The sequence below is a fragment of the Harmonia axyridis genome, chromosome 5 (genome assembly GCF_914767665.1).
Source record: "Harmonia axyridis chromosome 5, icHarAxyr1.1, whole genome shotgun sequence".
NCBI classification, from domain to species: Eukaryota; Metazoa; Arthropoda; class Insecta; order Coleoptera; family Coccinellidae; genus Harmonia; species Harmonia axyridis.
The window spans coordinates 9,533,047-9,546,088 of NC_059505.1; the positions used below are offsets into that span (position 1 = coordinate 9,533,047).

At 32.4% G+C, this 13,042-nt stretch overlaps 1 protein-coding gene across 5 annotated transcripts in view; it reads right to left on the reverse strand.

The window, feature by feature from the left end:
- LOC123680291 (protein peste-like) overlaps window positions 1-13,042 on the reverse strand; it is a 42,549-nt gene that overhangs the window by 16,534 nt on the left and 12,973 nt on the right. For 2 of the 5 annotated variants that reach the window (XM_045618109.1, XM_045618105.1), the window contains exons 2-3: window positions 11,392-11,453; window positions 1,812-2,258 (exon numbers count right to left, since the gene is read on the reverse strand). In XM_045618109.1, coding sequence (XP_045474065.1) covers window positions 1,812-2,258; window positions 11,392-11,421 — 477 coding nt within the window. In that variant the 5' untranslated portion in view covers window positions 11,422-11,453. Of the gene's footprint in view, window positions 1-1,811; window positions 2,259-6,973; window positions 7,091-8,576; window positions 8,706-11,391; window positions 11,454-13,042 lie in introns of those variants that run through there. The other 3 variants (XM_045618106.1, XM_045618107.1, XM_045618108.1) reach the window with 3 other exon arrangements.

Consider the following 13,042-nt stretch of genomic DNA (forward strand, 5'->3'; position numbering starts at 1 on the left):
AAACGACCCCAGTTCAAATAATAATAATAATAGCTTGGTACATGATATCCTGAAGTACTGGAATAAATAACTACTCAATGATATTAAAATCAAACGTAATTACTTCGAGGAAATAATACGTAAACGGCACCATTTTCTGATCCACCTTGTATATTTCATTTACTGACCTGCCGAGTAAACTTTCACAGCGAACGATAGGAACTAAGACTAATTGAAAAGACTCCCGTCTGATGCACACATGGCGGTGCTAGTATTAAGTCCATATGATTTTTAGTTAGTACCAACCTTCAAACGAGATGTGTCAAAATTTGACAGCATCCTTACCATTAGTTTGTAAGATATTGCGTTGTGAGTGTAGCTACTTTAGTTATTTGAAAAAAGAAGAGAAAAAAAAAGAATTTCATGTGCTAATAAAATATTGCATTTTGGAAAAAAAAATACAGTTGAAGCAAAATCTTGGCTTGATGAAGAGTTTCCGGGGTCTGCACTCTGCACCAGGAAAATCAACCATCATTGATTGGTATGCTAAGGTAAAACGTGGTGAAATGAGCACCGAAGACGGCGAACGCAGTGGACGACCAAAAGAGGCTGTCACCGACGATAAAATCGAAAAAGTTCACAAAATAATTTTGAATGAACGTAAAGTGAAGTTGATCGAGATAGCAGACATTGTGAAGATATAATCTGAACGTGTACATCATATCAACTACGAATATTTGTACAAGAGAAAGCTGTATGCAAAATGGGTGCCGCGCGAGCTCACAATCGATCAAAAGCACCAACGTGTTAATGATTCTGAATTTTTGCGTCGATATCTGACAATGGATCAAACATGGCACCATCATTTCACTCCGGAGTCCAATCCACAGTCAGCTGAGTGGACTGAACACGGAAGATGAACCGAACCAAGGCGAGGATAACATAACAGTCAGCTGGCACAGTAATGGCATCAGTATTCTGGTATGCCCAAGGTATAATACTCATTGATTACCTTTAAAAATGCCAGACCATCAACAGCGATTATTATATAGCGTTATTGGATCGTTTAAAGGATGAAATCGTTAAAAAACGGCCCCATTTGAAGAAAAAGAAGGTGTTGCATGAATTGGGGGCTTCGAATTGTTTCTGCATCCACCGTATGCGCCCGATGTGCCCCCAGCAACTTTTTACCCTTCTCAGATCCCAAAAAAATGCTCGCTGGAAAGAAATTTAGCGCCAATGAAGAAGAAATTGTCGAAACTGAGGCCTATTTTGAAGCGAAAGACAAGTCATACTACAAAATGGTATCGAAAAATTGGAAGATCGCTATAATCGCTATATCACTCTATAAGGCAACTATGTTGAATAATAAAATCGAATTTTGCCAAAAAAATGTGTTTTAGTATGGTAGACTTCTCAACTGATCTGTTATTGTTGCCTTCTCATTGATAAACTCATAACCTGAGATTTCGCACAATGAGCAAAACCATATTGTTAAAATTCCTTCATTTCATTAAATTGGGTGAACTATTTATTTGTCCCTTGAAAATGAACTACTTCACTTTAAGCCATGAATCAGGAAAACAAATATTGGGAAAGAATGTTTCTTGATGCAAATTGGCAATTTGATAAACTCTTACTTCGAAATTAGTCCACAGAATATTTCAAAATAAGCAAGTTGAAATCGATAATTTCATCTACAGTTCAATGGAAGAATTTCGAAAATTGAGATAAAATACGAAAACTATGAGACACATTTTAATGAGAATTGAAACTAAAAATATTTGTTTATAACTAAGTATTTATAATGAAAATGAGTAAGTTATACTCACAACTACTACGGGATTTATAGATGTGATCGGAGTATTCAAATCGTACGGTGAATAATCCTTCTGGAAGTACCATCTCCTAGTCCGATTATAAGAAACAGTGGAATTCTCGTGGAAAGTAATGTTGGTCTTTTCCATCACTTCTAAGAACCGGAAAGGCCCCACCTCTTCAAACTTTGGTTTAACACTGGGATCACTGAATTTTTCCGGGTTGGTCCAGTTGAAAAAATATATGTCCAAGTAGATATCGAATGGCGTTTTTTTGAACATTTCGAATGATTCACTACTGGGATTGATGCTCAAAACTTGTGATTTTAAACTATTATACATTAACGTCCTTAGAGCGATGATGAGAATACCCAAAACGATCAACACTAATGGTGTTATGAGACCACATACTAAAAACCGAAGCTTTCTCGATCTGCAACGAACATCGAACATTCTGTTTTTCTGAAACAAAATAAACATTTTTCAGATGTGATGGTATTACTTAAGGTTTTGTATGAGCCAAATTGGCTAAAATTAACAATCGTTTTCAAATATCACTTATAAAAAATTATATGCACTTTCGCATAATGAATTAGACAAGTATTCAATATATTACATATAGGTACATATTGAGTACCTATTACGTTCTTTAGTTCTACCTCTCGCTGTGAATTATTTTATGACTATATGTATATTAACCTTTGCTTACGTCCTCGAATATTGTTATATGAAGTACTCGTAATTGAGGAAATATCTATTCATTCGCAGGAATGCGAATTCCTTGTATTCAATTAGATTAAAAATTGTTGACGCTTTTTGATGCTTCTAAAATAGCTGTCTGTCACTGTTTAATATAAATGATAAACGGCTCATGATTTGATTTAATGATAATGAGACATTATAAAATTGAGGAACGGATTTGAATTAGTACTTAATCACTAGATTTTAATTACAATCGTGATCGATTAATTTCTGTACTCGTTTTTAGTTCATTTTCAGTTTTCTTCAAGAAGTAATAAAAATAATTTAGCGAGAACACAAATTGAGAGAATATTTGAAGAGTTAATCATCAACTTCAATGCATTTTCTAGATTTATATCAAGGAATGGATCATAAGCTGCTGAATGTAGTTAGTACTTATGTAGGATCCAGTTATTTTTCCCTGTAAATAATTGCGATGGTCAACCGGATGCTTGGAGACCTATTAGTTTCTTCTAGTGTCGAGGGCATGACAGTTTCAATTGATTTACAGGGAACGAATTGTTATTGTACATATAATGTAAAAAGGATGTGTAATTCTTCGGGGTGTCGAAGATGTGTCATGTCGGTTGTAAAACTTAAGAGTTCATTCACTGGGGTTGGGAAAGTTCGAGAACAAGACGGTTGTACCAGATGTGTTACATCTGTGCATCAGGTTCTATTCCTGCGAGAATATTCGATTTCCAGGAATCCGCGAAGATCTTTGTGGGCGGTACGGCAAAGCTCTTATTGGACTAGGGGATCGTACTTTCCCCTAAGGGTGTGGTCAAACCGAGAGAAGGGAGGTCGATATTCGAGAGAGGGTAGTTCCAATCGGCAGAGAGCACAGTTCAAATTAAGCCGAAGACGGGTAAAGTTTAACTTAAGTCGAAGACGAGTACAGTTTAGGTTCGGTCGGTCAACTTAAGACGTAAGACGAAAAGACGGTTCGCGGACTAGATTGAGACGAGTCGCGAACAAATTAAAGACGAGACGACCGAAACTTGTAATAAGACGAAGACGTGACATATCGAAGACGTTTCGAGTAATTGAAACTAGAGTTAAAGACGAAATTCAGTACCGTAGTGAGAAACTTGTAATTAAGACGTAATTAAGATCTTCTTAATACTGAGTTTGTACTGTATAAGTGTGGCTTTGTAAATAATTCAAAAGAGTTTAATTATTACAAATCCGACAAAGTCACGGAGAAAAAGACGAAAGGCCAGGTAATCGAATCATACCTCTAGACAATCGATTAACCAAGCCTACACTTATTTATCAAATATACATCGACTCAAAAGTTTGCATCACCCTATATAACCAAACTTTTGTTTTCATTTATAAATACTTAAGTATTAGGTGTATAACTTTGCTGCCGTCTTTTTGTAATAGTTGTGTGTTTGTAATAGGGTGTATCGGTTAGTGGTAATCGAAATAAATAGATCGTAGATGTCATACAATAAGCTAAGGTATTCGAAAACATAACGCCATTGAAGTATAAGTCGATTCGTGTCTGCATCATAAGCCGAGAGAAGTTGAACGGCGTTCGTTTGCTTGTAAACAGCAGCTTTCAAGGCAAAGACGGAAGGGATTTCTTCATTGCATTGTAACTAGAGACGAAAAATGGGTTCATTACGATGATCCCAATCGCAGAAAATCATGGGGATATCCCGGCCATGCTTCCTCGTCCACTACCAGAGTTCTAAGTTTCTAGTATTAACCTTCCTTTCGAAAAACGAATATTCAAGATAAAAACAATTTACAAATAATGGATTATTCTATTTGGAAATTGATAATATAAATTCTGTCTTTCAACGGGAGCTCACAAAACAAATAAAGAAGTGCTAAAGAGAACGAGAAAAGACCTGGAAATCGTTCATACAGTTAAGAGAAGAAAGTTCGAATACCTGGGGCATATTATGAGAAATAAAGAGAGATAATCCCTAGTGCAAAATATGATTCAAGAGAAAGTACTAGGTAAGAGGGGACCCGGAAGAAGAAGAATAGCATGGAATAACGGAACCTTAGAACCTGGTTTGGGAAAAGCTCAGCAGAACTGTTTCGAGCTGCTACCAACAAAATTATGATTACCAATATAATTGCCTACATTCGAAGCGGATAGGTACTTGAAGAAGAAGAAGAATAACGATTTTTTCCTGTTCTGGCACCTATACAGGCTCTTATACACCTACCCAAATTCAAAAATTATAGGAAAAATCACAGGAAACACGTGTCCATGACAACGGTGAACCTCCGAATTCCAAAAAGAATGATAATATTTTGACCAGTCACAGAACAAACAATACGTAATCCAACATCATGCTGATACCCGAAAATTATATAATTATACTCATTGTTTGGATAAATATTTGCGATAGTAGTACCTATTCACTATCGTAAAATCTACGTAAGTGTCAACACAATGATTCAGCATATAAACCTGTTTAATGTAATGAGATGACGAATGAATTTTATCTTTTTTGCTGGGATCAATAGATAAATTCCATTCATCTCAGAATTGAACCGACTATGATCATTCATAAGTTCTCTCATTGAAACATAATTACTATACTTCAGGTTCATTCATATCCTTCAGAGAATTGATATTTGTATAATATTAGGTATACAAAACTGCTGCCTCGTAATGAATATGTAATTGTAAGAAATGATTTATGTTGAAGTTACCGGAATATGGCTCATTTTATTCAAATGTTTGATGATTCTAAAAGGATAATTTCGACAAATTGAAGAACACACAAATGTGAGTGATTTATCATTGAATTTGGAGAAAAAATCCTTATTGTCCCACAATTTTCATTTTAATAACGACTAATTTCAAATTTTCAAATCAAACCACCGAGGTACTCAACTAAAGCCTATGGTTCGATGTCAATTTCCTTAAGGTATTTCAAGAATATATAGGTTCTATTCATCGATATGTCTCAACAAAGATTAGACGTTATTCCCTATTCCTTTGAATTTCAAAAGATAGTTATATTCATTGTTAGGTTATGATTATACTTGAATTCGAGACTATTTGTACACGTGTTCAGATCTTCAATGAGTCATCAGGATTTCCTTTTATAACTTCAGATACATTGTTCCATTCTCTATTGTAAAGCAATTGTTATAATATACTAACTGACTAAGGAACTGCAAAACCCAGAAGGAGCTGTTTAAATTTAAATTGTTTTTTGGTAATACATATATAGTATAGCAAGGAGTAAATGATTGAATTTTTCGAAGTGACCCATGTGAATCTTTTGCCATGGTCGCCCAGATCCCCTAATCTTCTACCATTCATGGGTAGAAGGCTTGAAAATTTCCCACTTTACTTCATTTTCTGTCAATTTTTTATACGTCAACCAAGTTTGATTTGAATTTTGAATCATTTGAATCAGTAAGGGATTTGATATGTATGAAAAAAGCAAAACAATGCTGCATTAGATGTAGAATAAGAATTAGTTTGAGTCGAAAGTTGGCATGTGAAGAAAATAATAATAAATTTCTCATATGAATTTGCCTGCAACTTTCAAATTCTACAATTCATGTTTGATCAAATTATTTTGAAAACTTGCTGAATACCTTCTTCATTTTCCAAAAAAGTTTTCATCAGAATGCATGCATTAGTTTTGTATCAGCAGATTTGAAAGGAAAAAGAAGCAAAGAAAGAAAAGTAATGTATCATATATTTTTTATTTCAATTAAAAAAAAGTAAAAAATGCATTCATTAATTATATTTGAAATGACCTCCACGATTCCTTATACAAGCACGTGCTTTCTTTCTTATTTCTTCATTCTTCATCAATGTTACATTCAGCCTGAAATTTACTTTCAATATTCTCGCTGCTTCCTCTATTCTGACGGTGCTAGATCGGGACTTCTCGGTGGCCACGAAAATAATGCAAAATTATAATCAAATTTGGTCAACGTAGAAATAATTGATGAAAAATGCAGTAATAAGGTGAGAAATCTTCGAAATCAAAATAACTCAAATATGCCACAGAAAAAGAGAAAATTACATTAATTGAGACGAAATAACAAAGTGATCGGTTTAAAGAACGAGCTTTCAAAATAAAAAGAAAAAATGTGCCTTCAAACAAATTCACAAAAAAAAATTCAAGAATGGCAAGTAATTTATAATTATCTTTAGATGTTATAAGGATTCTGGCGATTGAATTGTGGAAGAAACGTGAAAACAAAGTCTTTATTATAATTCCAAACCAATTCATTATTTATTTCTGAAATCAATTACTTGGACGGAGGAAATTTTTGTTTGAAGTTATACAATATATATTTTGTGTTTTAAACTCAATTACCGGTACTTTTTTTGGACATGGAATTAGAATCAACATGTTTCTTGGAAATAGTAGCTCTCAACATATTTTGAAAAATTTCATTTAAGTGTGTTTGATAGGCGAAGAAAATATTTTTCCTACCGTTTTAAAAGTTGACACAGTCATGCTCGTACACTCTGAACACATACCTCTAGCATAGTGAACGGATGAACTCACTCAATTCTAATTACTTGATGAATTGATCGCAATAATCATAAACCTACGAAATTTTCCAGATGAATACTCTGAATTTGATTATTTAATCAACGAGCAAATTGAAGAAATGTATTCAAGGTATATTGTTCTTCTCTTTATCGTCAAGATAAACTGAATTGGTGGCCTCTATTGTGCAAACAGATGGTCTAGTATTTCCGTAAACTTTATGTTCAATCCGAAAAATATGGATACCTAAGAATAACAAACAGAAAAAATGTACGCATGATTATATTTAGGTAGTCCATCAATTGAAGCAATTAAGAATTCTTCTGGATTTTATATGATAACGCGTCTTGAAGTTAGTTTTGAATATTAAAGTATTATATGATAATTGTGTGCAGATTTGAAGTGCAAATCAATGAATGTCAGGTAACAATTATTACCAAACAAAATCTACACCAAATGTTGAAATTTATAATCTCAATGACATTGTTTATGCAGTCAAGTACCTAACATTAAATAACGATTAATTGATAGAGATTATCTTTTTATAAGAAAAAAGTATCCAGATATACCGAGTATTGGTCCTTATGGTTGAGTACGTAGACAATTCACGAATAATATCGAAATAAAAACATTTTTTCGACTACGATATCGACTGAGTTGATACTTTGGGTATCATTATAAGATATATTTTCGAGCTCCATGTGAAATTTCATGTTGTTATTACATCATCGGAACCATATAAAATTCAATAAAAATATTGGAAAATGAATACTGAATATTTCCGTGAAAACAGAGCCAATTAGGTTCAGATTTTGCGCTTATATCAACAATAACAATTTCAATCTTCGAGCAAAATATCGTGGTGAACCATAGAATTAGTAAGGCACTTACGTCAAAGCAGGAGCTTTTGAGCGCTTATTCATTCTTCTTCTTTTGGCGCCTATCGATTCTGGATGTTGGCTAACATGATGGCGACACGGACCTTATCAATTGCTGCTTATTCATTAATTCCCCATATTTCCGTTTTGATACCACATATAGGTACTACTATGTATGTATGTATTACTGGTCTGTCCCCGTAAGAAAACATTAAATACGATGCATTTTGGAAACTATTCATTCAAGGCACAACATGTCTCAATAAAAAGAAGACCACTCACTAGACTATCCGACAGGCAAAAAAACTTGACTTGAAAACTTCTCGAAATTCAAAAAATAATAAATCGATACAATTATCTCGAACAATTTTCAATTTATGATCTTCAGTTTGAACGTTCGAGACAAAAGTACCACAGATAATGATAAAAAGTGCAGTATTTAGAAATCAGAATTTCATGGAGTGTTATATAAAAATTCGGCATTCTCATTCAAAAAAACAGGATGGTATCGTGTTTCACCACTTTCGAACTAGCTTGTAAACTAGAAGAGTCAAAAATAATTTAAGTTTATGCGCTGAGTGGCTAACAATTCCGTCAAAATTTGAAACATTCTTCTAGCCCAAAATTTCCAAGAGTTATCTTCCGTTCGAGCACAATTGACTCACCCTGTATATATAATTATTTTCACTTTGTACCGCAAGGCCAATCGACGCAACGGGTCGATTGGATCTAGCCAGTGTTGAGTTGCATCGACTATAGTATGTTTTTGCCTTTATCATGCACCACACATTTTTCAAGCAATGAATTCTCCTGAAATAGGCACAGATTATTTTCAATAACAAACATCACCTGATGAAAGTTATGTCACAAAAATTGAACCAGTTTTGAATGTATTCGATAAGGCGGTATGAATTCAAATTGATTCTGCGATATAAAATCAATGATATTTACAATAGTGTAATAAATTTTTTACTGATCATTGTATAAATATTTATCTAAAAGATATGAATGACAGTGGAGTTTTATCGAAACTGAAATAATTTTGGGATGTTTTTCTCTAAGTTGACAAAAAAATCTCTCAATTTTGGAGCGGCAAAGAAAAAAAAATAGACTAATCACAACTATGAAGAATTCAAGGGAAATATCGAAATAGTATATTCAAAAACAAGTTGCAGAATGGGATTATATTCCAACACGAATGCGAAATTCGAAAACGAGCGAGTTTTCGAACGCATGAGTGTTGGAATTGCCTTCTGCAACGAGTATAAAATGATATTTTCTCTATTTCAGTTGAGTTTTGTGAAATATTGTTTAAATCCAATGAAAAATTCAGATTATACATCCTAGTTACTTTTGTATTGTATCTTGGCAGTTGGTGTGACTGTTACAAAAATTGACACATTACGGAATTTCAATTTGAATCGTACGTTTCCAATTTTGGAATAATTTATAATTACGCATTAAATTCGTGAATTATGTCTGACGAAATCGATTTAACACCACCAGAATTAAGAGTTTATTATCAATATTGCAAATCATTCCACTATATGCAAATTATATCATATTAATAATTGATGTGTGTTGAAATTTGATAGGATCGGAAGTCAGTCTAGACAACCACAAAACGAAATAATAACTGAAAACAATGAGATCATTACAGAACTGTTTTTAGTACTCATTACGAGACTGAAATAGGGAAAACAATAATCTGAACTTTCATTTGCATCAGTTCTGACCAATTCCAAATTATGGCGTTCATATCTAGCATGTCAATTCCAAGCTTCGTGGAAGATTTCGTGTAGATTGAGGAGTATTTACCATTAATATTTCAATATATACATTGCACCCTTGAAGGCCATTGTGTATGGATTTATATTTGTAATCAAAGGGTGTGATTGGCGCATAAATGAATGAGCGCTCATAAGCTCCTTTCCTCATTTTCATGGTGTGTTATATGATATCCCCTCTTGAAGAAATAAACTTATCAGTATTTAGTTCGAGAAACATCGAAATCGTCGAATTTGAAAAAGAGTTAATGTGTAAATATTCTAATCGTATTTTCTAATCGAAGTCACTAAAACGTTTATTCAATAAAATTCACCACTTAATTTTATCATAAGGAATCATTCAAGTGACGTTTGCTATTACAATATAATATTAATTATAATATTATATACATAGGGTGATTTATTGGCTTCAGACAAACTTTGCGATTTGAAAGGTCATGTAATTTTTACAACAAAAAAAACATAAAGGGAACATATGTCTGATTTCAATTATTTAAGAAAAAAAGGAGTTCAAAAGTTTCAATCATGTCTATTGATATGATTCATCAATAACAAAAAAGTATGCTTAAAAACAAGCGTAAATACCCCTCTCAGTTCATTGTCAATTGGTATCAGTGAGTTAGGACCAGGTACTAAGTTAATAAGTTACCTAAAAATGTACGTTTACAGAATGGAAGACTATATCGATAGCATTTATGGTTATTGCCATGAAAGCGCTAACAAAATTAGAATAACTGCTAACAATAAAGTGACAAGTGTATGTACGCATACTTTTATGATATTAATAAATCATATCAATAGACACGAATAAAATTTTTGTAGCATTTTAATTCCTTATGTAATTCAAAATCGGAGATATGGTCCATTTAATGTCTTTTTGCAGAAATTATATGATCTTTAATATTACAGCTGAGCTAATAAATCACTTTGTTTATCGATAATAATAATATTTTTTCGTCGATTTTGCTTAGAATTGAGAAATAAACATTGAAAAAAACAGAAATTGAAATTCCTACACCCTGTATTTGTTAGCAACTATATTTCATCAAGATATATTTGGTTCCATGGCAATATTTTGTTCCAAATAAACTCTTCAAACCCTTATTGCTAATATTTGTGGAACTGTAAGATAATCAATAATGAACAACAAATAGTAACCGAATATTAAGGATGTCTAGTTTAACTATCCAGAAAAAGAAAGAAATATTATTTATTATTTATTTATTGATAAATCACGAGAAACAGAATTGTAGGAAGACTGTATAAAGAAATAAGATACCAAAGGAAAGACTAACAACATAATTCATTACTCCATTACTCCAAGGGAGACAAGAAATTCGAAGAGTTTTGGATCATTATCAAGATAAGAAATATACAGCAAAATTAAGAAAAGATGAATAGTAAGCAAAAACGTTTCAAGACATAACTAAAATTAAATAAGAGTTCTTGTTATAACTTTCATCCGACAAGAACGAATTTTAAATCACAACTGCCTATAAGTATCTAAGAAAATAAATATTGATAGTGAATTAATGTTTTGTTGCTAATTTTTCCCTATCACTATAAGTGCATTAATGAGGATTCCCACTAAAAATTTTCTTATTCGGAATTTTTTTTTCATATTCAATGATAAGCTATAATGAATAATGTTACTAAAAAAGCTGGGTAAAAACTCGTTTGTGAATTTACTAACCTCGATAGCATCACTTTCGTTTACCACCATTTTAGTGTCGTCTGTTTCGAGTGACTTGAAAACTGAAAATAAAGATGCAGATTATAGATTACTGATTCTTCAATGGAAGCGAATATTGTTATCTGTTCATTGATAGCATTATCGATTTTTTTGTAAATGAGCTATGCTTAATTTAATAAACAAGAATAAATCAACAGTTTCATAATTGCATACAATTTATGATGCTTATGAATTGACCCGAATCGTTATATGGCTAAATATGAGAAGGTCACTGATTGGACTAGGATGCCTAGATATTCAAAGAAATGATTCATATCGATCATATCTAGATTTCGCCACATCATTCAACCCCAATACATAATTTTTTGAATGAACATTTCCCTGAAAATTGGATTTGTGGTGGAGGTCCTATAGAATGGCTTCAAAGGTTTCCTGATTTAACACCTATAGATTTTCATGAGATCATTTATTTCAAGAGTATCTTGAAGATTTTCGTAAGATGAAAGTGATAGTAGCAAATAGAAGCTGAATAGTAATGAAAACTAAGAGAAGATTTTGAAAAAGGCACAATTCATGTATGATGATAAAATGAACTGTTGGATATTAATATTGTAATTTAAATTTGCTGTACCCATTATAACCAACGAATGTTTCATATAGAAACTAACGCAAAAAAAAATCTCGAAACAAATTCGTAAAAAATAATTAAAAACCTTTAAAAGTATGTGTAAATGTACTGTTCTTAATGTCATTTAAGATTTTTGAAGTGGGTTTTTACCCCATTTGATGAGTTGATAGTTTTCTTGTAACACTCATGCTTGTGGAATCCCTTGGATTGTCTAAGGTAAAATGTAGTCCACCTCGAATTAGGGTGAGCAATGCATTTTTATTTTATATTATATTGACTTTATTTCATACCTCAATAGTTTTCTTGTGGAGATTACGGATTCTTCAACGATTTACTAAGTGTTTTTTGTAATTCTTTTGCTTATTTTAGTCCTAATAAACAATTTTAGATAAGCCTGCTTCGTGTCAGCTTATAATTGTGTTTTTAGATTCAAAAATGGACCAGACTTGAAATTTCATAAGAAAGTAAGCATGAAGTTATGTATCGTTTATTTTATTGAATATTTCCACAGGTTTCCGAAAAATTAGAAAAATGAGGAGTAAAGACTATACAAATCTTCTGTCACAGCCGTAAAAAGTTATTAATCACTCCAAAACAGAACTATAATATAAATCCCTATATGAAACGAAAGTTTTGGAGGAAGGAGCCATACAATTATGGTATTGAGAACATGTGTTACTATAATGAAACTTAATACTATACAGCAAATTTCGACTACTTTTGGAAAGTGAGACTGATATGTCCTCCCTTGATAGGAAATTTACCACTTTCATCCCCAATAATACTCACTCTATTTCTCAAAAAGTCTATTGCTCAAAAATATTTGAGCGATTTTTTCTACAGACAACAGATATAAAATTTTAAAAATCCATAAATGTTCTTTTATAAGATCTGAAGTGGTGATCCAAAAATTTTACTTCACTATAGATTGGTGGTGTAGGATCTGAGAAACAGGAGTATCAATTTCCTGTTTCTCTGATCCTACACCACCAATCTATAGTGAAGTTCTTTTATAAGTGTTAT